The 27,742-nt window shown below is 42.6% G+C and overlaps 1 protein-coding gene across 1 annotated transcript; it reads left to right on the top strand.

The window, feature by feature from the left end:
- The first annotated feature begins 14,772 nt into the window (after positions 1-14,772).
- On the top strand, positions 14,773-27,204 carry IFRD1 (interferon related developmental regulator 1). Its single transcript, XM_068169973.1, has 12 exons — positions 14,773-15,111; positions 17,096-17,200; positions 18,089-18,170; positions 18,589-18,713; positions 18,980-19,137; positions 19,740-19,790; positions 19,901-20,079; positions 20,180-20,288; positions 22,277-22,411; positions 23,538-23,666; positions 25,152-25,247; positions 26,495-27,204. The coding sequence occupies exons 1-12, from the start codon at positions 15,066-15,068 to the stop codon at positions 26,582-26,584; spliced, it is 1,305 nt and encodes a 434-aa protein (XP_068026074.1). The 5' UTR covers positions 14,773-15,065; the 3' UTR covers positions 26,585-27,204.
- Positions 27,205-27,742: the final 538 nt, after the last annotated feature.

Here is a 27,742-nt window from a genome sequence, read left to right as displayed (position 1 = left end):
TTTTAAGATGCTTTTCTGGCATCTAACAGCTGCCTTCGGGAAAATTTATATGATATTTTAGTTTAATTTCTCTTCTCTGTTAATGTGCCTTTGTTATTGCCCTGTGGAGTTCATTAACTGCACCAGAAGATGGCAGCAATGGAAACCATTTCCGTGCCCTCCATTCATAAATCACGTTTCACGCTGAGCAGCAATGACACCATGATATCAATCAACGTTTAAAAATTGTTTAACAAACAAACAAACAAACAAACAAACAAACAAACAAACCACAAGAACAGCAGCCTCCACAGTTGTAGACACTGAAACTATATTAGAAAAGTTGTGAAAGGTAGAAGGAATTACGTGCTCCCCTCCTCAGATTTGAAGGTCATTTTTTTTTGATACCTAAGTTGCAAATAACAGGGATAGGGATGTCAATAAATAAAACTGCTGGGAAGCATGAGTTTCCCACATTGCTGTGTCACAAAAATTAAAGTCTCAAGTAGCCTTAATTCATTTGATCTTCATGGCTCACAACAAAAAACATTTGACTCCAAAGCAGAGGACGACCATGGAGAATCTGCATAGAAACCATAGAGATCAGAGAGAGGTTTTTGGACTGCTGGGCTTTGGACTCATATCACTTATTCAGTGAGAAGAGGCACTAGGAGTAAGCTGTTTATGCAACTGTTTTTATAAAACCTGTGAAGGAACACGTAGAGCCAGGCAGAAGGAGGAATGTGTATTTACACAGGCAAATTAACATACATATTTCCCACAGGACACAAGCATTATTAAACCTGTTATGAGCTTTGTCAGCAACCACTGGGGAAAAAATAAATAAATCTTATTTACCTTTCCAAATATGGACCAGTCTTCAGGCAATACAGCTGCTAAACTTATTGACCTGGGTGTTTGTGCTACAGCCAGGGTTTGTCATGTGTGATAAATATAAAACTGTCTCTGATAAGATTTTGCTCCCAGAACTTTTTTTATTTCTTGACCAGAATGAAGAGCATATGGGGGAAATGAGCTTCTTCACCAGGGGTAGTGGATTTTGTGGAGCTGAACTGAAGGAGTAGTGAACAGAGCGAACTACGGAGAAGCCCTGGTACAGCACTGGGCTCCATAGGGCAGCCATGGTAATGCCAGCGTGGGGGCACTCAGGCTGACACAAATGCTCTGATACATCCCATGGCTTTCAGAACTGATGGGGGAACCCAGGAACACATCCCCACAAAAACGTCTAGAGGGTAACAATTGTTGGTTATTTGCACTCCTCAAGGGAATTTGAGCAGGGAGACAAGACAGGGCCCCTTGTCACATTTCTTGGTAGATCTGGGGATGTAAATTTTCCTGCTGCCTTTCTGAACACACAGGACCTCCCATCCTGGAGAAATACCTGCTTTCATCATGAACGTATTCTCACAGAAGAGTCTGCGATACCTAAAGCTTTGGTTAATTGCTTGTTTTAATAAGATAGATAAAGTAAATGTGAATCATGTTTATGGAAATAAATTTGTCCTGCATCATCCTCTTTCATTAGTTGTGACTACTGGAAACAAATGGTGTTAGGAGGTTTTATGGGGCTTCCTTGAGTTAGAAAGGCTAACATTGCTGGAAGGAATACATGGGATTTGTAGCTACAAGCCACTTCAGTCATGGTAGTGACTTCCAAACAACTTTGCCTCATGAAAATTAAAGATCCACAACCCTCCAGGTGTAATGAGCTCTGTTGCAAGAAAATCTCGGAGATGTCCTCTGTGCAAAGGAGGTCAGTGATTATTTTGCTGTAAAGCAACCTGACCTAAAAGAAATGCTGATCAAAAGAAGCTTCCTTTACTTATGTAATTATGAGGTTAGTTAATTTTCAGAACAAAAGATCACAACCTCCGGGTTTGTTCATAGTTTAATATATTCCGTGTCTGAGAGCACATGAGGAAAATGGACCTTTGCATCTCTAATTGCTCCTGTGGCTAGTCTGTATGAGAAGTGCCTTCTCTTAAATACCTCAAATGTAATTATGTCCTATTACTACCTGTGTCAAAAATGTTATTACAAGCTACAGTGAGTATTCATCCTACCTGGGTCTTTAATAGTCTAGAATGTAAATCTGTTTCACTTCCTTATTTCTATTTACACAACTGCATGAAAAGGCAGCCAGTTTTTTCCACTGCTCCTGAGATGTTTTCAAACAAAAAAAAATGGAAGGGATGGTACATGCAGCACTACTGGTACATTGATAATCTACAGGCTATGCCAAATTCCTCAAGACCTATTTTTATAACATAAACAGACCAGAGAGATTTGAAGATATTTTAATAATTTGCAGAGTTTAATAGACAAATTCTGTGATGAAGGAAGAGGGGAACAATATGTAACAATTCTCTGAGCAGATTTTTGTTATGTTTGCAAAGAGGGCATGCACTGGTGTGGCATCATACATAAGCGCAGAGTTCTTGGGCAACAGCATCCAAGAAGGATCTGTTCTGGTATTTTTTGCTCTACAGGCTTTGGCCTGCAGGAGGAAAGGGCACTTCGAGGCATGTAAGCTCCATCCCTCTCTGTGCTGCAGGCTGAGTGCTGTCTGCATTTTCAAGTTGCAGCACAGAGCTTTACAGTAGGCCTCACTTAAAAATGAGATGTCCTCTGAAATGCCTGAATTAAAACACAGATATATTGTGCAGACTGGAATAGTGATTAGCTTTTGCCAGTATCACCAGACAAAAGGGAGCTTTCTCTATATCTAATAGTGGAACTCAAACACTGCCCCTCCACCACCCCCAACCCCCCCCAAAAAAAAACCACCACCACCAAACAAACCCAAAAAAGCCAAAAAATCCCACCCAAAACCCAACCAACCAAAAAAAACCCTGAAACAAAACCAAAAACCCAACCAACACAAACCACCAACCAAAGCCAACACCTAAGCCCACACAAACTGAAAAAATTCCAAAAGAATGATGTTGTCCTTTCCTGTCACTTATCAGCCTAGAGCTCTCAGAAGCACAGCAGTACCATCTTCTGCAATACAGCACTCCGTTGTATTGGATATCTTCCAATAGCTTACCTTTTCTATTGTGGCCTTACTCACATTGCTTTCTATCCTGAGCTCACTGCATCTGTCCTAGAAGTACCAGGGAGACTAGTGGTGTTGAGCTGCCAGATGTCAGGAGAACTATCACCAGGACTGATCCCGACACCCACCCACATGTAGACTGATGTCCCAACCCAGCCTTGGCCAGTCCCCATCCTCATGAAGGTGCCTGAATGGCTGGGGCTCAACAGAACTTTTATGCTGACTTCTTGGAGATGACAATTTGGCAGGTGTGGTGAGGTGCTGGCATCAGCCTGACTGGTTTGGGATGTTGACTTCAAGGCAGAGGAATGCTGTCAGTGTTACACATTGTGATTATCACCTCCAGTGAGCCAGCTCACGAGGCACAGCATCTGCGGGTATTTCCACTAAGTCTCTGCTACAATATTCATGACAGCTCCTATTATGGGGAATTTTGAACTCCCTCAGGGAGAGGGAAAGGCAATCTCTCCATGCCTGCATGAACAGCCATCAGTGGTGATGGTGCAGAGGATGCAGGAGAATCCCCGAGTCTGTACACACTCTATCTGTTTGAGAGATGACATATCCATGTTGCACAGTGCATGACTGGAGTCCAGCAGGCACTCTTTTCAGTATTTTTCTCTCTTATATGAGAAAGCAAGCTGCTGGAGGCAGGAGATCTCCTATGCACAGACTTACATATCCAAACACTCCATAACAAACTGAGACAGGATCACATATTTTTCTGTTTTCCTCTCCTCTTCTTTCTATTTGTTTTTCATTAGTTTCTCCTTCCTTTAAGAGCCTTTTTCTGAGAGTACTCAGACATGAGGAAAACAGCATGTTTTTACCCACATACCTCACCCCAAATGAGATTATGTATTTCTGATGGCAAACATATATTTTCCAACAGTTTCTCTTGGGGAAGGGTATTTACACAATAATTCTTGTTATATACTTTGGCTTTTCTTAAACAACCTGCAAAATTACTTGCATGCCATAGAAGAATCTTGACAAGAAGGGGAGAGTAGGTGCCCAATAAGACTGAGAGTTCATATTGCTGCATCCTCAGAACTGATGTACACTTGAGTGGGTGAGAGTTGTGGTACCAGATGGGCAGGTCAGTGGAATAGGGATGGTAAGCACAGATTCAAACAAAGGTGACAGAGCTGAGACAGGTGACATAGGCTACTGATGTGGAAAAAGTATTGTGGCTTGTCACGTGTCACTGAGTAGCTGCTTGTGAAAGACACTGTTTAAACAAACTGTTGTGTACATTCCCATGCCAATACCTGTCTGCCCAGATTCTTATTTTCAAAGTGCTGCTCTTAAGCATATTTGAATGAGTCATTATTTTTGGCCAGCACTGACAGCAACTGGAAAATCTGAATCTTATTGCCTGCACATTCTCTGCGCTTCATAAGTAGCATCCTGTATCTGCTCCATTCACATACTCTTTTCTGTATCCTCATTTGAGAGTATTCTTGTTCTGCCAGGAAGGGTTCTCTAATTCCTGTTGGACACACATTTCTTCCCGTGGTGAAAGAGTACCTCTGCATAGCTGCTATTGCACAAATAGTGACTACTTAGCACTAGCAATTTGAATCTGTTAATATTATACATCAGTGCTTGAAAGATAACACAGCTTTTGCATCCAAAAATGAGATCTCACCTTTGGGAGCTGAAGCCAGGGCCTATAAAAACCTTCATACCCATGTCTGCTTATTTATGTTTGTCTATAATATGGTAACTGCACATTACATTCAATGGATTCCATAACATTGGGGAAATGTTAGATATCCTTGGGCAGAAACTGCCTGATTTTGAGGCCAGTCAACCAGAGAGCATGGGATAGAGCCTCTAGCTAGCATGTCCACCACTTCCAACAACAGCTGGAATTCCCCATCTCTCAGAAAGTAAGCTGAAAAGGTCTTGTAGCATTGTGAAGATTTGAGCTCTTCTCAGTGTAAGCCCAAAGTGAATAACCTGTGAAAGAGAAGCGAAGAAGGACAATAAAGAAAGGAATCGTGATGGTCATGGTGAGGGAAAATGAGGGACACTAAGCCCCTTGAGGAAGGAAAAGTGTACCCAGATATGGATGACACAGAAGCCCTGGTGTGAGGAAGGACTTGGAGACAGTAAATAGAGCAAGATGGAAAGGCAGCACATTATCATCATGAGGGAAAGAGGAAGGTACAAATTCAGAAGTGTCTGGGATGCACCAATACAAGGTGTATAGCCTGGTATTTTCTTGCTTTGACTTAGGTAGAATAAAACCCATGTAGCTATCATGACATGACAGAGAAGAAGCAACTCTCCCTTCTTTGAAAATTACCTCTGCCACTCCTCTGTCTTGCTCAACCAGATTTCTGTAAGCCAGCAGCTGAAATCTTTAATCTCCAGCAACAAACTACTCTTCTGCTTTCCAGTTGTTGTGTAGAGAGAAGTATGAAATCTGTGTTATTCAGACTCTGGATCGCAGGTTTTGGCAGGTCCCAGCAGCTTCACAATCACAAAATACATCCAGTTGGAGGAGACCTCAAAGATCATCCAGTCCAACCCTCAACCCAGCACTGAAGGGTCAACACTAAACTATGACCCTAAGCACCAGGTCCACACACTGCTTAAACACCTCCAGGGAAAGTGACTACACCACTGCCCTGGGCAGATCATTCCCATGTTTGATAACCCTTTCAGTGAGGAAATATTTCATAACATCCAGCTTGAACCTCCCATGGCACAGCTTGTAGCAATTTCCCCCAGTCCTATTGCTTGACACCGAGAAGAGGATGGCCCCATTCTCACTCCAACTTCCATTCAGGTAGCTGTAGAGAGCAATGAGGTCTCCCCTGAGCCTCCTCTTCTCCAGACTGAACAACCCTATATTGCTCAGATGTTCCTTGTAGGTCATGTGCTCTAGGCCCTTCATGAAACTTGTTGCCTTTCTCTGGACACACTCCAGCACCTTAATGTCCTTCTTGTAGTGAGGAGCCCAGAATTGAACACAGTACTTGAAGTGTGGCCTCAACAGTGTTGAGTACAGGGGGATGATCACCTCCCTGTTCCTATTGGCCACTGTGTTTCTAATACAAGCCAGGATGCCATTGGCTTTCCTGGCCACCTGGGCACACCACTGACTCATATTTAGTCGACTGTCAACCAATAACCCCAGGTTCCTCCCTGAGTTGCACCTTTCCAACCACACGTCCCCAGGTCTGTAACTTGTCATGGGGATGTTGTGACTCAGGTGCAGCACCTGGCACTGGGCCTTGTTGAAAAAGATAGGTTTTTTTTCTAGTTGCATAAAGTGTTTATTCTGTTAAAACACTCCTATACATTCATTTGTAATAGAAGAGGCATCACCTGTTTGTCAGCTGGGGTATATCAACCAGAGCAGTTGCATGCATTATTTCTCTCACCATGGGCACAAAAATATAATGCTCACTGTCAATCACAAGCTGAGCATTAGAGCAAATAAATTTGTGGGGATTTTTTGTTTTCTCAATACAACTTGCAGTAATCAAATACTCATCTTTCAAATAAGCAGCAGTTTGCTCTGACAGAATAGAAGTAGGCTTGCAATTACAGAATAGCTGATAATAGCTTTATTGTTACATTTCCCTCCACTTCAAGAACTAAATGATCAATAAGAAATTTCACCTTTTGATGTTCACTATTTCAGCAGCCTGACAAATACACAAGCAACAAGTGGTGACTATTAAACATAGAACGCAGACTTTGAACAGGTACTTCTTGTTCTTGGGAGCAAGCAGCCTAATGTTTCCACTGACTACCAGGACATCAGAAATAAGGGGGTGTTAACGACATTTAAAACTGCCATGTAAAGTGGGAGGAGACGTCTTCACAAAGGAGGTTTTTAATCTAGCCTAGGAAGAACTGACCATGAGGTCTAGGCTGACAGATATAAAGTAAAATAATCCACGATGGAAGGTCATGGACTTCAGGACTAACAAGGATTTCAGGTCACTACTAGGGAGTTAATGAACTGGAAATCATAGAGAGGAAGGAAACACAGTACAGAATTCAGGCAAACTACTTCAGACAGGGTATTTTTAATAGACAAAAAAGCAGGAAAGCTTTTTATTGATAACAGTGATGAGACTTCATGAGGAATACTGGCCATCTATGTTCAAAAAAGAAAAAGTCCCACAGTAATTAGTGCAGAAAAAGTCTTCAAGACTAGTCAGGAGACAAAACCCAACAGCATTAAAACCCAGATTCATGTTGTTCAACTTCAGGTGCTTCACAAAGATTCATAGATTAGGAACACATTAACCAGGGACTCCTGTAGTCAATATAAAGAGATGGGCATCTCCAGTCATTTGGTCTACTTAGGTTCTGACAGCTCCTAAATTAGATGCTTTATTTAAATACCTTATGCTACACAGGAAGAATGTTGCCTTAGGAAACCAGTACAGGGACCTCAAAAAACAAAAGCTGAGAAAGGAACCAGCTTGTCCCAGAAGTATAAACACTATGGAAGAGGCGAAGGTCAGGTTTATTGGCAAGACAAGTGGAGAAACTGTGGGCACAAATAAATAGGTCTGATAAACAGAAGGTTGATCTTTTGAAACAGCCTTCCATGTGCAGATGGGAGAATAACAAATTTAGCTAGAATTAAACTGCAGCTGAATTAGTTCATTCAGGAGCTTGTGCAATGAACATACCTGGAAAAGCAAACATTTGGACTGGCAGATACAAAAGGTCCCATCTAATGCTTTGTGCTATGCTGTTTTATTTGGACTTTTTTGTGTGTTTTGGTAAAGAATTATTGTAAGGCGCTGCTGCCTTGTTGCTGATCATCTGCGTCAAGGGGGAGGGCAACAAAATCTATTTCCTGGGAACAGAATTGCTCAAAAGGAAAACCTAGAATGGCTGCAACACTGAGCATGAGGCACCCTTATGTATCCCAGCAAAACCAAACAAAATGCTTGTGCTGCCCAGGGCAAGGGAGGACCACACTCCTAACTGATGGCAAATGCATGGCAAGATGCTGTTCAGAAGGAAAACAGACACTATGAAGGTATTTCCATGGCACATGTGGCATGTGTGGTAGGGCATACAATTGATATCAGGTTAGGCCAAGTTAACATCCTTCCATTTCATGACATGTTGCAGTAATGGAAAAATATTGTCCATGAGCCAGTCCTGTGTGCAAGCCTGAAGTATTTGCAGCATTCAGTTAAGTGTCCCAGCAAACAGAAACCTGGAGTATAGCTCTTTATTGCCAAATGAGCCAGCAAAATTCAGCCAAGTGCCTGGCAAACAGATAGAAAAAGACATAGGACTGTGAGTATGGATAGGTTTTGGCTAAAGCATTGGCAGAAATAAGGTTTGGAGTACTGCTTCCTGCTATTTAGCCCTTTGTAATTTTCAGTGTAATAAGCTTCCATACACACCGCCCCAAAATAATGAGCAGAAACACAGAAATACCTGATTCCCCTACAATTGATACTGAGTATTGCCCAATCAGATGGGTCAACAGTGTTGCAAGGCCACAGAAGAATGTTTGCTAGGGGGAACAAGATGTATACTTCTGTCATGGGTTTTAGAACTGAAAGTTCTAACCACAAGAGTTGAGCTCCTCCAACTCTGAGAGAGTCTCTGGGGAGGGACCAGGAAATTGTAATTTGTTATTTAATCCTGTAATTCTGTTATCTTACTCTTTGCAAGCTGGCAGCAAGGCCAGCTCTTCCTCTTTCTTCCCTCTTTTCTCTTATCTCCCAGTATTTTTACTGCGCAATCATGGCTTACACCTGGAGGTGTGGTACAGCCTTGATGGGCCCTGGGGAGGGAGAAAAAGGGGGGTGCAGTTTGGGCCTAGCCAGCCTGAACAAGCCTAGCAATGGGAGGGTAAGAAAGAGCCCCGGGGTTTTGGTCTGATTTGGTGGAAGTTTTGGAGAAGGCTTTGGCGTGATGGGGTTCCGTGTTAAGCCCAGAATATGGATTTGTGTATTCTTTGCATTGCTTTGCACTGTAGCTCGCAGTCATTAATAGCACCTTCTATTTAATCTTCCAACAATATTCTGTATTTCTATCCAATCCAATCCTGTGTGCAGGCTTTCTTTAAATACTTTGAGAGTAAATACAGAGCCTGTCTTCCTCTGCTGCTGTTTAACCGAAGACAGCTCCTGATTATTGTGTCATGTGCTAGGGGAAAGACTGTGTCACAACCCTCCAATTCTATCCAAATCTGATATTTTGAAATTAATTTAGGGGAATTGAAGTAATTTAAAATGTTAGGTTTCAACTTGAATTTGGATCTAAAAAAACCTCCACCACAAACCAACACCAACAAAACCAAACAAAAAAAAACCCAAAACAAAAACAAGCAAAGAAACAACAACCCCTCCACCCCTCACTTATTTTCAGAATAGCAGAAAATCAGAGATTTACCCCAGTAAAACTCAGCATCAACTTAGTGGTTGATATTAGGAAACCCAAAATTTTGCAAAAAGGGCAGAGAATCAGAATAAATAACCTTCATTTAGAATAAACCAAACCAGGTTGGAAGAGACCTTCAAGATCATCGCATCCAACCCATCAACCAATCCAACCCACCCAAACAGCTAACCCATGGCACCAAGCACCCCATCAAGTCTCCTTCTGAACACCTTCAATGATGGCGACTCCACCACCTCCCCGGGCAGCCCATTCCATAGCGCAATCACTCTCTCTGTATAGAACTTCTTCCTAACATCCAACCTGAACCTCCCCTGGTGCAGCCTGAGACTGTGTCCTCTTGTTCTGGTACTGGCTGCCTGGGAGAAGAGACCATCATCCGCCTGTCTACAACCTCCCTTCAGGTAGTTGTAGAGAGTGATAAGGTCACCCCTGAGTCTCCTCTTCTCCAGGCTGAGCAACCCCAGCTCCCTCAGCCTCTCTTCATAGGGCTTGTGTTCCAAACCCCTCACCAACTTTGTTGCTCTTCTCTGGACTCGTTCCAGCAAGTCAACATCCTTCCTAAACTGAGGGGCCCAGAACTGGACACAGTATAAAAAAAAATGACCAGGAATCAAGTGAAGCAAGGCACAAAATGACAACATCAAAAGCCTTAAGAAGACAAAATGCTTGCTTTTACAACACAGTTTTACAACAGCACTGCTGTTCGCTACTCTGTTCACTAAAGCTCCTCAAGGAACAATAAACTAGAGACAAATCTCCAGTGCATTAGAGTTTTGATTATAAATTTGTTCACCCTAATTTTAGCAAAATCTTACCAGCCACTGAAAAATGTTTGCAAAGGCCTTGTGTTCCACAGAGTCTTACCTACCTTTTTCCATGAGGGCACAGTTGCTCTCTAATGCTGTTATTGTTAGGGATAATATTTGCAGTCAGTTGCTATTGACAGTGACAGTTGGAAGTTGAGGCAGACAAATTTAGACATGAATTTAATAATGGCATATGTACCAGAGAGTTTAGGTATGTATTGTTTCTTCATGACTTAGCAGGAAAAATTCTTACTGAGATCCAAGGAAGTTTGGCATGAACAAGTCATAAATATGGAGTGAAGGATCTGCCTCAAGAAAAGGAAGTATGTATTGTCATAATATGGATAAAATCTGGAGTATGATTTCAGCTGAACTTCCCTGCTGTGGAAAGTGAGGGTAGTGTATGACTGAGGACGTGCTCAGCTGCGTAAAATATCAAGTGTTTGATAAAGTACACATACGTTGTACTGCAGGAAATGTTCATTTAAAGAGGACCGTAAATTTGAAAGACCACAAGCTGTCTTACAGGTTTTGTGCAGAGTGCAACATATGCCTCTAGCACTGTATATATAACATTAGCCCCATTAGGGCTGTGAAAAGTATCTGTGACCATTAACCACTTAGCTGATTTGCAGAGTCATGCCTCTGTCTCAGCAGGCAGGCTTGCTACATCCATCAGCTCACCATAAATAAGTGAACTTCTTTCCTGATTGATTTCTTTTTTCCTTCAAAATATCCCATGTGTCCATGCACCAGAGCTGTCAAAATTAGGCAAAATAGTATAAGCTGCTCTTGCATCACTTTAGAGGTCTGGACTTCATTCAGTTGTAGAGAATGAGAGCTTCCCTCAGTATATGAAGTAACTCCTTCACCTAAGGCCAGAATTCCCTCAGGCTCTAACAACAGTGACTCAAATTGTGAGCCTGCCATCTCATATTATTTTATGCTGGCCTTGGGATTCTTGGATGCATCTGGACTGCAATTGGTTAGATTTCCAAAATATAAATAAGAAGACAGGAGGTACATGATGTAAGAAAAATTAAAGGAGCTCCAAAATGTGTCCTAGAATTCAAACGGAAAAAGCTGATCTCCTCCTGGCTTTCCCTCTCTGTATTTGTATTTGAAGTTTTTACCTTGCTGTTGTCTATTCAAAATTCATTTCACTCACAATTGCTCTCTCAGAATGCCATTGATCATTCTGCATGAACTGACCAGATACAACTTGCATCTATGCCTTTAAGTATCCATATCCCTCTAAGCACCTTCCCAGTGAAGACTGGATATGAGCTTTCCTTTCCAAGCCTTAGTCTTTCTCTGCAGATACAGGACCAGATAACCCACCTACACCTACAGAGCTGAGTAAGCCCCAACCAAGCATACCACTGTAGCAACTGCAGCCAGAACACAGGGGAGATGTGGCTGTAATTTATCATGGGCAGATTTACTTCGGGCAATGAAGCTACACATCAATGCTGACAGCATTTGGTGCATTAAGTGTTCCAGAGTGAGGATTGTGAGACTGCTAACAGATTCATGTTCTGAAGGCCTGTCGGTGTTGGCAGGTCACTAGAGGTGGCATTTTGGACTATTCATCCAGGGACTTACAGCTTTCAACTCTTTTAATGGTTCTGAGATATTTTATGATTATGAGAACGTTGACTGTGCAATACAAGGCAAGCAGCATAAGCTTGGGATTCTCTTGTGCCTGAAGAGTCTCATGTCCTAAGGAATGACAGAAAGAAAAAAGAAAACCCAAGAGGTTTTGTCTGCAAAGATAGCAGAAGCATTGTGTCAAAAGAGGAGGAAAATACATCCCAATGAATCAAGGATCTATGTGATCACCTCATTTCTGACGTCTTTACAGCATTTAATGGTGTGAACAGAATGCATCTGGTTATGTCTCCAATCCTTTGTAAATGATGATGGTTACATGTCTCTAAAATAAACTCTGGCATACAAATACTTACTAAGCCACATATACCTACTCAGATATGTATGATAAATCATATCATGTATGTCAGATATACATCAGATATGTATGGAGAAGTAGGCTGAGGAGAATCTCATGAGGTTCAATAAAGCAAAGGGTAAGGTCCTGCACCCAGATTGGGGCAACCCTTGACATCAATACAGGCTGGAGGATGAAATCGACAACAGACCTGCAGAAAAGGACCGGGGAGTATAGAATCATAGAATTGAATCGTAGAATTGTCAGGTTTAGAAGGGACCTCAATGATCTTCTAGTTGTGGTGGAGGAGAAGCTGGACATGAGCCAACACTGCACATTTGCTGTCCAGGCAGCCAATTGCATCCTGAGCTTCAAGTGTGGCCAGCACAGAGGTGATTCTGCCATTCCACTCTGGTGAGACCTCACTGGGAGTACTGTGTTCAGCTATGGGATCCCCACCGTAAGAAGGACATGCACCTGCTGGACTGGGTCAGAGAAGGTTACAAAGATGATCAGAGGGCTGGAGCACCTCTCCTACAAAGATAGGCTGAAAGAATTTGGGCTGTTCAGCCTGGAGAGAAGGCTCTGGGGAGACATAGCTACATTTCAGTATCTGAAAGGAACCTACAGGAAGGCTGGGAAAGGACTGTTTAGAAGTGCATGTAGTGCTAGGATGAGGGGAAATGGCTCTAAACTGGAGTAGGGTAGATTTAGACTGGATACAAGGAGGAAGTTCTTTACAATGAGAGTGAAATAGGTTGCCTAGCGATGTGGTTGAGGCCCCACAGAGACATTCAAGGTCAGATTTGATGTGACCTTGGGCAGCCTGATTTAGTTGGAAGTGTCCCTGCTGACTGCAGGGGAGTTGGACAAGGTGACTTTTGAAGGTCCTTTCCAACCTGCCTGAATCTGTGAATCTGTGACCCTCAGCTGGCCTTTCTGAGCATTAAGCTGCCTGTGTTTGAAGGCACCTCTGCCACGGTGCAACCAAGTGGCCTAGGACCAGACTACTGCATGAGAAAGTACTGTAGGAAGTGAGGACTGTGAGGACTGCTTGCTTTCACTCAGAAGCTGTGCTTAAGTGCTCTCCCTTCTTCTTTGCTTGAGCTGTTAGACATGCCTGTGCCTGGTCACAGACTTTGACCCATCTGGGCTGATCTAAGGTCATTCCTGTTACCGCAGTCTTGTCTGATGATTACCAGACTGGTGGCTGGCTGGCCCTTGTTATTGTAAAGTATTGGGCTCCAGCAGTACCCAAAGGTAACATCACAATTGACAGCCACCATTTTCTAGAGACACTACTAGCATTTCTGCACTTAACATGGACAAATGAGTCACTAAACCCCATTCCATTTATTTTTTATGTAGCAATTATATAGAGTTGTTACACGTTTACATTTCTAGAAGTCAGTGTAAATATATTTTGTATGCAAAAGCATTAAAACTGTGCCTTACATAGCTTTTTCAACATGTTCTGCGAAATTGTCTTTCCTCCCTCAAAAACTGCAGTACTGTTACAGTCCATCAGCGAAAATTTACAAACAGTCACATTTCATAAATAAACCCATCTCTTTTTTGTGTGTGTTAACCAATTTTCCTTATTTGAACTTCATCAGAAAACAAGAAACTCAATTCTGGATTAAAAATAAAAGCATATAGATGAAGTGCAAATCTCTGTATTAGAAGATACGATTGACAAAAATGTGACAACAAAACCCACTTCTGTGCGTGGAAGAAAAACAGAGTAACTGCACGATGTATCTTCTGTGTTTTCAAATGAGGCACGCAGTCGAACCCGTGAGCCACGCGTGCCGAGGGCGTCCCTGTGCACGACAGCACTTGACAAAACCGAGCTAACACTTTCTACTGCCAGCGACAAACACGACACAGGGCCCGATTTAAAACACCAACATGTGCAAACTCACACGGGCACAAGCCCGAAACTCCTTTGTCTGGCCGCATGGGCTGCCGCCTCACGTGGCCCCTGTGCATCGCCACCAACTCCCGCTCCCACCCGGCGGAGCCGCGAGGGCGCCTCTACGCAGAGCGCCCCTCGGCACAGACCAGTCGCTGCGCCGCGGTGTGCCGCTGTGCGCCACCCAGCCTGGCCCTGTCCGGCCCGCCGCGCCACCAGTGCGGAATTTTCAAGCGCTAGAACGCGAGCGCGGCCGGTTCGCCAATGTACCAGCCTCTCGCCCTTTGCTTGACCCCACGGCCACCCCTAAGAGATATAGCGCACGTTGTGATTCCGGCTGCCACAGCCAGCCCCACCAGCCTAAGGCCGCGGGCCGCAGCGGGCGGGGCCGTTGTCGCCTGTCTTGCCCTCCCCAGTCGCGGGCTGGCAGCCAAACTCGCCGCTCCCAGCAGGCACCACGGTACGGCGCGCGGAACAGCGATGACGTCCCAGACCCACCACTGGCCAGCAAGGCGTTCACGTCACGGACTCACGCGACTGAGTCATCCGCTCGCTGTCACAACCCCCGACCATTGGTCGCGGGAACGACACGTCTCGCAGGCCCGCCCCCGCAACCCGGCGGCCTATAAAAGCGGCTCCGGCGCCCCCTCCGCGCCTTTAGCCCCAGGTGTCTGAGAGGAGAAAGATGCATCGACTCCGCTCACGGGCCTCCACGGGGATTTCTGCCTTTGCCGCCTGTTTGTCCTCCGTCTGCTTTCGCCAATCACCTCCGCTGCCCCGGACCGGGAAGTCAACCTCGCAGAGGCGTTGGAGTAAAAAGCCATCCTGCTCTTCTATCGGCTGATTGTCGCTGATTCCCGGGCGGGGGGGAGCAGAGAGACCGAGACCCAGAGAGGGGCCGCGGGAGCCGAGCCCAGAGCCGCTGCGACCATGCCCAAGTCTAAGAAGCGGGGGAGCAACCACCAGCGCGGAACCGGTGAGTGCGACCAGACAGTGGGCGGGGGTTCGGAGCGGGCAGCCTCAGGGGGCGCTGAGTTCTCCCCACGTCCCGTGTGGCCGCCTGAGCCGCCGTAGGGATCTGCTTTACCCGGCAGGAGCGGCCGCGGCTGGCTGGGCCGCCTTGGCCACCTGTGTCTCGACTCCCTGCCGGGATAACGCAAAAGCGGGAGGGTGGACAGGCGCGGCTGCGGAGTGCCTCTCCGGGCGAGCGGGAGCTGGAGATGGGCAGGGGCCGGGGGCCCCCGCTGGCCTGACAGGAGCTGACCGCGAAACCGCCACCTCACGCCGCTTGCGCGCATGCGCCCAGGGGCGTGGGCGGCGGCCGTGCCTGGCGCTGCCGGCGGTGATAGCGCCCGAAGGGCAGCGGCCGGCGATGGCCCAGCCGGCGGCTTTCCGACCGCCGGTCGCCGGTGCCGCCCGTTTGGCCCCAGGGAGGATGGGGGAGGCCGGGCCCGTGGGGTGTTGGGGTGCGTCCCCGGCATGCAGAGCGTCCGGTGTCCACCCTGCCGCATCGCCGCCGGCGTGGGCCCTTCCGGGGCGGGGGAGACGGCTGCTCCTGTCACTCCCGTGGCCATGGTGGCTGGCGTGGTATGTCACCGCACTGTGCTCTGAAAAGCTGCAGTATCGTTAAAAAAAAGTCTGAAAGAAGATACTGAAAGATAAACAGGCCTCTAACAGCTCCAGAATGTGTGTGGCTGAGGTGCTGATGGAATAGATAGGTAGAATTAAAATTTTGCAGAGCGATGAGAAATTTCACTTTGGGCTACTATAGCTGTGAGCAGAGTGTTCAGGAAGTGACCAATTCACTGAGGCTTGTTACAGCTTCTCTTATTTTAGTTTGCTGAAGGGCTGGCAGTCGTTCTTGCCACTTCCTTGCTTGATGTCATGAGAAGCAAGGTGGCCAGGACTTTGAGCTTCCAAGTTTCTTGGTCTGTGCATTGGTTAATGTTTGTCAAGGTTTGTGGTCATTGTTACAAGCAGATGTCTTTCAGTTAAAAGCCGCAAAGTGTCTGAAGTGTGAATTTATTGGAAAGTCCTTGGATAGTCAACAATTCAAGGTTGATTCTGCCTAGATTTAAAAAAAAGCATTTTGAGTGTCTTGAAGCAGGCAAGCACTATGTTGAATCAATTGTACCACAAAAAAGCAGAATTCTGAGTTCTCTAAAGGGTATTTGGGACCTGCTAGGGAAATGACAGTGAAACTGTTTTTTAGTAAATGCCCATTAAGGGCTAGGATAGGACAGCGATAGAAGTTAAGGATTATCAGGTCAGATTCCTCTGACTCTTAATGCTGTAATAATATGATGCAAGTATGAAAAAATGGTAAGTGTTGGTGAAAATAATACAGCTTTCTCTGAAAAGATTAAAGCTAGTGAACTTCTTGATCCTGAGCTGGAGAAAGTTTTTTCCCCTGTTGAGGCATTTGATGTTCTGGTTTGTATTTGTAATTCAGTATTAAAACAGAGCTTACCCTGCTGCTGATGCACATAGTATGCTTAATCCCACAAATCCTGCATTGAATGGGATAAGGTATGTTTGCCTATATGTCTAACTTACCCTGGCTTGAAGTTCCTCAAAACTTGAAGACTGCATGGCAGTTTTTTTAGGTAGCTCATCCTAACAGTGAAATGGATGCAGAACTATATTTAAAGTACAGTCACAGGAAATTCTGTTAACTTGAGGTTTATTGTAGAAAGATCCTAAATGTAGAGTTAGGAATTCTACCACTTGTTTGAAAACTAGATGGCCTCTTTCTTACTATTCACAAACAGTCTTAGAGAACAGAGCCAGCTAAGTCTTTAAAACAGGCGGAAGTAAAGGAACGAGTAGAGGAAGGAAATGTGCTTTCTTTATCTGGGTCAGGGAGGCTGAATCTCTAGGGAGGGTCAAATTTTACTTTTGATGTTCAGATCTTCATTTTCCATATGAAAAATTATCAAATTATTGTCTTTTTCCTGTAGGTGGTCAGCCCAGAAATGTGCAGCCTTTTAGTGATGAAGATGCTTCAATTGAAACTATGAGCCACTGCAGTGGCTTCAGTGATCCTGCTAGCTTCACTGAGGATGGTATGTTCTTTCACTTACATCTATTCCATCTTTTTTAAAATATAAAATCTGATTTGCTGTAGGAGTTTTAAACACTGGACTGTAAGTAGCAGTAGCAAAATAATGACATTCTGATAAACACTGTGATTGCTAATCTAGTGGGTATTGTTTTGTTAAGAATATATCCCAGGTTTCACAAGCCTCTCATGAAACTATTAAGACTTCTTTCTGTTAAAATTATACTGACTTCTGGAGAAAGATTTCAAGGTGCATCCTGACACATATTTGAGGTCGTAGGAAGTACAGAAGAGTTTGGAATGGAACAAGTCCTGTTTGCCTGTTTTGAACTAGATTTGTGCTTTGTCTCTGCTACCATCTGGGCTGCTCTAATGCCATTTTGTTGGGAGAAGGGGACTTGGAAGCCCGCTACAGGGCAATAAAGCGTGCAGCCTCCTGTGTGAATACTTGCCACTCTTAACTGGGCTGCTGTTGCAGTGGCGTCTGAAGTGATGCCAGACAGCACAGGCTGCTAAAACACTGCATCAACTGCTGTACTCCAGGGACCCATATAAATGGACTGGATAAGAATGTGTTGCTGACAGGATTAGTTGATGGGTGTCAGTTGTAGCAAATCTATATGAGATGCGATTAGCTCTCATACTCATTATTGGAGTATGTAAGAAGCAGGTATGGAAACAGCACAGATGTATCAATAGATGATTTTTTACAAAAGTATTTCAAGGGGAAATTTGATGTAGTACATTTAACACATCTGTTGCAGTAATACTGAACAATTCTGTAGCTATTTTCTATATAAACTGCTTATTAGCATTAAAAATACTGTGTTGAATATTACTGTGTCTGCTAATAATGTGTATCAGTAGGACTAAACAATTTCCTCTGGATTAGGGCCTGAAGTTGATGAAGAAGCTACTCAAGAGGACTTAGAATACAAATTGAAGGGATATATTGACCTTACATTGGACAAGAGGTATAGTATGCTTTGAAGAAACACATTCATACATTTTCTGTCTTCCTGTGGTTTAATAAGGGACATATGCATCAAATATTTTTTATATGATTACTGAAACTGAAATTAATACTCAGGAGAGCTTGCTCTGCTTCTGGATCTGAAAAGACCTTCTCCCCAACAAGTTTTTGGGTGAGAGTCAGATTTTCCTTCCCTAATAGCTTGAAGTAGAGTGACTTTATTCCTAGCCAGATTCAGTATTGTGAACTGTATATCTAAGATAAGTTTCTCTGTCTGTGAGGAAGGAGGCAGTTCATAACATTTCATACTTCATGGTGCTGCTATGGGTTATTCTTCTATTGAGCACAGATGAATAAAAGCAAAGGCTGAGCTTTAGTTGATGCTTGCTGATTTCACATCTTCCTTCTCTCTCTAACAGTGCAAAGACAAGACAAGCAGCTCTTGAAAGCCTGAAAAGTGCTTTTTCTTCTAAAATTCTATATGAATTTATCATGGAAAGAAGAATGACGCTAACAGATAGCATTGAACGCTGCATAAAGAAAGGTAATCAACATGCTGGCTATTAGAAGGCAATAATCCCCCTGAAATAGCTTATTGTTTAGAAGGAATTATGACTGTGAGGCTTCTCTAGTGCTTTATAGAGTGCTTAATTTAGTTAACAACTTTTTAACTGACACAGAAAATTCACTGAAATTATCTGCTGTCCTTTCGGCTTCTGAATTTCAACCGGCAAGTTTTCAGACTAAGTATTTTTAAAGGAAACAAGCAATGCACCAGGCCATTCCTCATCATAGCATGTTAATCTCTAGGTAAGAGTGAGGAACAGTGTGCAGCTGCTGGACTGGCGTGCCTTCTGTGTGTGCAGATGGGGTCAGGAATTGAAAGTGAAGAGATTTTTAAGACCCTTGGTCCAGTTCTGAAGAAGATTATCTGTGATGGAACAGCCAGTATCCAAGCCAGACAGGCTGTAAGTATAAAAAGTTTATTTGCCAGGCCAGGACCAAAGGACAGTTTTTAACCAGAGCACTATCATGTAATTCAGAATTAACAGTTACTACAGTGGTGTAAATACATAACACTGATGTATACTCTGATGTGTAGCTGTTTTCACTGGCTTAAAACATGCCACCTAAAGGTTGGACATGATTCTCTCCTTCAACCTAGAAACTTCATTAAGGAGCTATTTTATCCAGTGCTTTGTCAACTTCCCACAGTTGTGAATAAATGAATAATCTCTGCTAGTGAACCATAGTGGGATTGAAAGTATTTGGGTGAAAGGAGTGCTACATGTGGCTTTTGGGAGGTGATCTGTAGGCTGTATTAAACAGTGCATCATGAAAAATTAAGGCTTGTGAGTAGCATATGTTTTAAAGTCATCCTGAGAGGGGAACTGAGAACTAAATTTTACAAAGTAGCTGAATTAAATAGCATTGAAGAATTCTACTTCGCTGAAGTTTGCAATACTCCAGATGTTGAATTTCAGAGGTCAGTTTGATGCTTTGGTCAATAGTAACATCAAAGTAACATCATTGTCAAACACTGACACTTCTGTCTTTTTCTCTTGTTTAGTGTGCAACCTGCTTAGGGATTTGCTGTTTCATCATCACTGATGACATTACGGTGAGGATAAATAATACTGGTGTTAGGGGTTTTTTTTAAGACATACATTGGCAGTATAAAAATGTGTGAATCTTAAGCAAATCCCATCATCTTTTTTTCCCCGTGTTCAGGAACTGTACTCTACTATGGAGTGTCTGGAAAACATCTTCACAAAGGCCTATCAGAGAGATAGAGACACTAATGGTGTATCAAGTACCCACAATACTGTGCTTCACATCAGCGCTCTCTTAGCATGGACACTGTTGTTGACCATTTGTCCAGTGAATGAAGTGAAGAAGAAAATTGAAATGTGGGTATCTTTTTTTAAAAACAAAATCTGTAATGACTGCTTTTATATGCAGTGAAGCAGTGTCAACAAAATTGTATCTTTACTATGACTTATTCCTTAGGCACTTGCATAAACTTCCAAGTCTGCTGTCTTGCGATGATCTCAGCATGAGGATAGCTGCTGGAGAAACACTTGCACTTCTGTTTGAACTGGCACGAGAAACAGATGCTGTAAGTAGATGTCAGCAACTAAATTTTCTTGCATTGGGCTGGTGACAAGAAAATTATTTAACCTGTGTTGCATAGCACCCTGGATCTCAACTGTGGCAGATAATTCATTGACTTATGTTCTTTGTAGTGAGTTTGTCCTGATCCAAGTGGGTACAAGAACGATTCACAGCAACTTAGCTATCATTTTTACATTAATTTCTGTAGTGCAGGACCAATATAACATGAAACCATACTGAAGAACAAGTAGAAATGTGTTATGTAAGCTTTACAATCTAAAACCAACACTAGCTTTAAGAAAATAAATGTAAAAATCCTTAGAAGGATTTCAGGGTAAAATTTAGTATTGTCTGTGGTGGGAACACTTCTTGGATACTTGGACAAGTTGCAGTGATTCATAACTTGCATGACTGCTCTCACAGCTGAAAATCTGTTGTTTGGTAGGAACCATGCTGACTTTTAGTATTGTGTTTTTCAGTAGACTTACTTGGGTGCTTTGAGAAGAATAACTAGCACTGCATGATGCAGCATTTGTGACTCTTAGTCAGGTGGAGATTAGTGTTAATTTAAGGGAGTAGACTTGGAAAACATGCACAAATTTTGCACAGATACTGCTGTTGCTACATTTGGTAAGATTTCTTGTGGTTTGCTTATGATTTGCATTAGGTGTAAGCATCTTGTGTTGCCTCATACACAGCTAAACTTGCCTTTGCATTCTTCAATATGCCATATTAATTTTTCAACTGTTTTCTTGACAGCACTGAAGGAAACAGTCTTCACTTACCCATGGCACAGTTTGGGAGAGCTGCCTGGATGGCTCCTAGCTTGATCAAGGCTGCTGTGCTTTGCCAGAACACACTGTCCAAAGTGAAAGGATAACTCCAAATGAGTCAGGATACACAACACACTGACACTGCATAATCTGGAACTATGTGCTGAGACTTCTGTGTAATTGCACACAGTAGGGATTTGAGTCTCTTGGCTGTGGAAACCAAATTTGAAAGGAAAAAGCAAAAAAGCCTAGAACTTGATCCTTTATTTGGTCAAGCTGCCTGCAAGTACCTAAAAATCTTAAAATGTATTAACAAACGAGACTATATTCTCTAAACCCCTCTTCTGTCCTGTTGAGAAAATGCCCCTTTAATCATTACAAATTGTTCTCTTTGGATCCTTAACAATCAGCACAGATTAAAAATGCTTGCTGTATTTTGCCTTTGACCAGTCACTTTCAACAAGCTGTAAACTCAGCCTTGTTAGTGGATGTGATGAAGCATTCAGATTCAAAAAACAAACCAACCAAAATACCCAACCAATCCAAAAACCCAAACTAACACAAAACCCCCTTGATTTTACAAAAGTTTCCATACACTCTTACTAATCCAGGTAAACTACCACTGAATTAGTAAGTGAAGGAAAGAGAATACTTCCTGCTAAACATTTATACGTTGAAGTTTACTGGAGTGTTCTGTTAGGCATTTTTTTAATGCTGCTTTCTAATTTTCCACCTCATACAAGATTTATGACTTAAGTATTCTGTACTGTCAGTCTAATGGTGTCTCACAGTCAATCTCTAGCAACATGACTTCTGTGCTAATAACTGAAAGTGCCCTCAATTTAACAGGAGAAGCAGCCAGGTTCATCAGATCAGTTATAGGCAGCTTGAGTCCCTTGGAGTTATGGAGCAGAACAGATTGACAGGTATATACACACACAGAAGGAGCTGCACTATGTAGTGTGGTTTTGACTAACAGAACAGTTCAATAGTGTCCTGCTTGGGTAAACTGGTTTCTGTGACATTGTTCTTACTACTATAAATGGGGCAAATGTTGCCACAGGAAGCTAGTGCCTTCGCTGTCTCTTTAAATAACAGGTTGTAGGGATCTGCATACCTAGAAATTGGAGAGGTCCATTTTGCTGTTTGCAGGAAAAGATGTTGAGGTCAGAAACTAAAAAATAATTTGGTGGTTTTTTTTTTTTTTTTTTCTGGACAGGATTTCTTTTATGAAGATATGGAACTTTTAACAGAGAAACTACGAGCTCTGGCTACTGATGGAAACAAGCACCGAGCCAAAGTGGATAAAAGAAAGCAGCGATCTGTCTTCAGAGATGTTCTGCGAGCTGTTGAGGTGATTCTTTTTTCTTACTTTGAATGTCTGGGTTGTAACTAGGTAGTATGCAATTCTTACTGACATGGTCTTATCATTAAATAGAATTACTGTTTCAATGAAAGCAACAGGAAAATACTGCTTTAAATGAGATTTCAAATTCTGATCCCTTATGCAAAATACGGCTACTTATTTAAGAACGTAGAACAAAGCAAGTTAAGCTTTGTTTATTTTACTCCAAATCTAACTGCCATATTCAAGAGTTGTGGGTTTTTTTCTTTTATGAAAGCTAAATATTGCACTGCAGTTACTAAATGATTTTTTTTTTGTTTTATACCATGAGCAATTCTTTTTCATAGAAAACTTTGTAGGACACCCAAATTAGCACCCTGAATTCAGTGAAAAGGTTTATTGTAAAATACTGTATTTGAACAACTGTGCATAATAAACAAAAAGCACTTTAGTGGTAAGACGTGTTTTCAGATGGCACCTCTGCAAGGGGCCAAAGAAGTGTCTGTGTGTGTGTGGGAAGTTCTCCTAATTGTGCTGCAACTTTCTGGTTTTCCATATCTCTATTAAGAAACAATACACAAAGCAGGACTCTTAAAATATTTCATTAGGAACATAACTTTTGAGTGAAGCCTCAAAGTGGGTTATTTATCTTGCACCTCTCAGACAAAATGTTTTCACTGGTCAGATAATTACTACTGACATAGATATATGGGTAAGACCAACTAAATACTAGTTGACATTCAGAACATTTAAACATCTCAAGCTAAAGGGGAAGGCTTTGAAGTGATTTGAAATCACCTTTGAGGTTTTTGCCTGCAGGAGAACAGAGTTATGTTCCATTGTCACCGACTTAGCTTACCCCTCAGGAAAGGTGAGGTCTAAAGGAGACTTACAAACTGTCTTAAAGGTGACTCCTGCAGTCAGAACTGATCTTTCTGGAGAAATTAAATTCTTAGTATTTTTGAAGATCAGTGTTTCCTAAAATGCTTTCTTTCTTGAGGAATGTCAGCCTCACATCTTGTGTGGTAAGTGTGTGCATCTGTTTATGGAAAGAATGGATTGAGATATATGCAGTTCCTAATACAAAAGACTGTTTAACTTAATTACATATGTTATGTTCTTTAATTTTGGATAGGAACGTGACTTTCCTACAGAAATGGTCAAGTTTGGCCCTGAGCGCATGTATATTGACTGCTGGGTTAAAAAACAAACTTATGACACCTTCAAGGAGATCCTGGGCTCGGGGATGCAATATCATTTGCAGGTGAGCTGCTGTTTGATACACGCTCAGATTATTGAGCCCCATCTTCCTTTGTAGTAATTATTCTGAATTAGGAAATCGTGAGCAGGACTTGGTGAAGTGATGGGCTTTGTATTAGGAGTGTTAAAAGAGAGCACTTAGAAAATGACCTACGGTGAGCTACAACTCTCTGGGTGAGCTGCCTCAAGAGTTTCAGCCTGGGTGTGCTAGGTTAGCGATTAAGACTTCCTGTAAGAGGTTCAAGCTGAATATCTTCTTACCTTCAGGATTTTTCTTGAATCGTCATACTCCCTTTGAGGAGAGCAGTGCAGTCATCTGGCTACTGTAAAGCTGCGTGTCTCCACCCTTCCTGTTCAAGCCTCCTTCCTGTAAAAAGGAATGCAAATTTTTAGTCAAAACTAAAGCTTGCAAATTGCAGCCCAATGATGACAGCATTCCAGAAGGGAAGGAATAAGCCCTTATCTCTGTTCTAAGAGCTGCTTGTTTGATAATCATCTGTTTAGATACGTAGCAGAAGCAGGAAGTGTAGCTTAAGAGTATATGCTCCTACATTTCTTTAATCCTGGGGTTAAAATTTTCAGTCCAGTGTCAGTTGCATTTTTGTGACTGAGGGAGCCCAACATGTAGCAGCTTTTTCAAATACTAGCTTTCTGATTTAAATTTGGTATGTTGTGAAACTACAGATCTGTGTCCAGCTGCCTAATATTACATACAGAATGGTAACACAACTGTGTCTTAATTTGCTGGGACAATGTCAGGGAGCAGAACCTGTCTGTCTTCACAAGAGGACCGTTTTAGTTCTTAGCCTTATTCTGACTAAAGGAAGAAGTGTTTCCTGGTGTAACTGCAAAAAGTACTAAGATTTCTGTCAGATTGATGTTATTTCTTAGTACAGTACTTAATATTTATGTCTGAAGACTTGATAACTTGGGGACAAGCTGATGATTTGATGGCCACACCTTCAGTACTGTGTCTAGTTCCAGGCCCCTCAGTTTAGGAAAGATGCTCAGTTGCTGGAATGTGTCCAGAGAAGGGCAACAAAGCTGGGGAGAGGTTTGGAGCACAAGCCCTATGAGGAGAGGCTGAGGGAGCTGGGGTTGCTTAGCCTGGAGAAGAGGAGGCTCAAAGGAGACCTTATTGCTGTGTACAACTACCTGAAGGGAGGTTGTAGCCAGGTGGAGGGTGGTCTCTTCTCCCAGGCAACCAGCACCAGAACAGGAGGACAGAGTCTCAAGCTGCCCCAGGGGAGGTTTAGGCTGGATGTTAGGAAGAAGTTCTTTGCAGAAAGAGTGATTGGTCATTGGAATGGGCTGTACAGGGAGGTAGTGGAGTCACCATCGCTGGAAGTATTTAAAAAGGGACTGGATGAGGCACTTAGTGCCATGGTTTAGTTTATTAGATGGTGTTGGGTGATGGGTTGGGACTCAATGGTCTCAAAGGTCTCTCTCAGCCTGGTTAATTCTGTATTCTGTTCTGTTTCTTGTTTAGTCAAATGACTTTCTTCGGAATGTCTTTGAGCTTGGTCCACCGGTAATGCTAGATGCTGCAACTCTTAAAACAATGAAGATCTCTCGTTTTGAAAGGGTAGGTATTGTACCTTAACGTATTTACTTCATATGCTAATGTATTTCTCTTGAATTATATGGTATTCCAAACATGCATCTTAGAAGCTGTCACCTTTAAACTTGTCACTTCAGTTCTAACAGTGCCTCTTACTGTCCAAAGTGAAATCAAAATTTGGTTGTATGTGTTTTGGAGCTCTTTGTTTTAGATTTTTCCACTGGGCATGTCTGCTAGTACTTTCCTTCTTGGAGGAACTGAAGCTTGACTTGATTGATGATTGGTATCAGAGTCATGCTCCATGTGTGGGCAAATTTGGGCTTTTAGGGGATCCCTAGGGCTTTGGATAGAGATGTGTGCTAGGTTGAGGCAGCCCCCTTCCCCACCACTGGCAACAATAAACACTCAGACAAACGGATTGCAAAAGTGATGGAAAGTTTAAATAGAAAGCAGTGAACATTTGCAGAGAACCAAAAGCACAGTGACAAAGATCCCAAAACAGACCCAGAGAGATCCCATCCCCACCTGAGGGTACACCCAAGACCCCCAGGGCTCCTTCTTCCCCCTCCCACTGCTAGGCTAGTCTCAGCTGGCCAGATCTGAGACTGCCCATCCCCCCAATGGCCTTGGGCCTAGCCAGGCCCAAAGCCAGGAGACATCTCCCCCAGTTACTGGCTGGCGGAGGAGGAAGAAAAGAGTTGGTGCTAGACTCCACACTGCATCTTATAGTGGTGCAAAGAATTGTGGTAGGAAATACTACATAATTTCCTGTGTCCACCCCTCTGGGCTGGACTTCTGGACACAGGAAGTAAACATTACAGGGGGCACCCAGCTCAAACTGCAACAAGATGCTACAGGATACCATAGAAATATTCTTCATAAGTATATCAAACTCCAGTGTGAAATGGACACTAGCAGGGTGACCGTTCTGTTGGTTGTATGAACAATTTGTGGAACGGTGCTATCAAGTTTAATCCAGGGGAGCAAACTTAATCTGCATTGTGTTTATATGACAAGAGTGACTGGCTTTCAGGAATTGCTCCTAGCTCAGTCTTATACAGCTGAAGTTTCTTTTGTGTGTATATAAATCATTCTTTGGTGCAAAGACATTGTACCATAAATTTCAGACGACCTGCTAATTTAGTTCAAATAATAAGAGATATTTTCAGCTGTTTCTTAACATTATTTATATATATATATATATAATAAAAATCTCTAAAAACCAGAAGCCTTTGAACATCTCTGATTAATTTTTTCCTCTTATTTTGTAGCACTTGTACAACTCTGCAGCATTCAAGGCTCGGACAAAGGCTAGAAGTAAATGCCGTGATAAAAGAGCAGATGTGGGGGAATTCTTTTAGATCTCCTTTCCCATGGGGGTTCAGTTTCCAGAGTAAATTTGTAACCTTTAAAAAACTCATTTTATTTTTTTTTTAGCATTTCTGTAGTAACTGTGCACAGGGATGTATAAAGGCTGTAAATCTACTGCATGTTGTTGCATATAGATTGTATATAGATTAATGTAAGACTGGGTGCAGGGATACATTATAACACTTGCGATTAGACGCAACTTACGTCAAAGATGGATATATTTATTGTCATGGAACTGTTAATTGGAGTGGGTAACTGTAGTCAAATGCTGTGTCAGACTGGATTCCTTACTTCATTATAAAGGTAAAATGTAATGAATTCCTTGACCAAGTGTTGTGGAAAGAATGTGCTAATACGAGAACACACTTATTTTGTGTGAAGCTATTAAAACAACTTTTAAAACAACTTTTAAAACTCTTCAATGGCAGGTGGACAAAAAACTTTTTATACAGTACGACCTTATCCTGAAGGAGACTGAAGTTTACTTCCCTGGATTTACAATGAAGTAATGAATGACAAACACTTGCCTCAATGTAAAATACAAATAATGCTCTCATGTTCTGACATTGGGATGTTTAATTTCTGGAATAAAGATGTTTTTCACTGCTCATTTTTTGTGTAAAAGTCATTACTGCATAAATGAAAAGCTGGAATGCTAGCAAAACCTAAAGATTTAAACAGATGGTTTGTTTGCCCATGCAGATGTGTTTGAGTTAGTCTCTGCTGTAGTAGGTGTAACCTGAAACCGCACTGTGCCATGTTTGGAAGGTGTATTTTATTCACATATGCTCTGCACAACAGCCTGCTACTGTCTGGTCATCAGCTCTGAAATGGTCAAATGTTTCCTAGTTCTGCTACTGCAAAAACACCCTGTTCCTTATCTTACAGGAACCATTACAGTTGCTCTGTTTTCATCTTGTCGAAAGCTACTCCCCCCTCTCCTCAGTTTCAGTCTCTAGAGTACTGAAATGTGCCAGTAACTGAAAACTGTTTGGGGGGAGTTAGGGATGGGGTGTTACTGTAATAAAGACATTAAAACCTAGCTAGGTAGAGCTTCTGAACTTGGAAGAACTATAAATAAAAGTGCTTGTTAGGATAAACATTCGTAAAACTCTAGGTCCAGTTATCAGCAGAGGAAGTAAACCTTC

This window comes from Melanerpes formicivorus, unplaced genomic scaffold (assembly GCF_026170545.1).
Source record: "Melanerpes formicivorus ecotype bairdi unplaced genomic scaffold, bMelFor1.0.p_v2 SCAF_3, whole genome shotgun sequence".
Lineage (NCBI taxonomy): Eukaryota > Metazoa > Chordata > Aves > Piciformes > Picidae > Melanerpes > Melanerpes formicivorus.
Note: the sequence above shows the minus strand (reverse complement) of the source record. Positions and strands in the feature narration are given on the sequence as shown.

What these genes read in the sequence shown, in the direction of transcription:
- IFRD1 (XM_068169973.1), top strand. Translation starts at nt 15,066, where the DNA reads ATGCCCAAGTCTAAGAAGCGGGGGAGCAACCACCAGCGCGGAACCG. An exon ending in TGAACGCTGCATAAAGAAAG is followed by an intron (nt 18,714 to 18,979) that starts GTAATCAACATG and finishes GTTAATCTCTAG; the next exon opens with GTAAGAGTGAGGAACAGTGT. An exon ending in ATGTTCTGCGAGCTGTTGAG is followed by an intron (nt 22,412 to 23,537) that starts GTGATTCTTTTT and finishes AATTTTGGATAG; the next exon opens with GAACGTGACTTTCCTACAGA.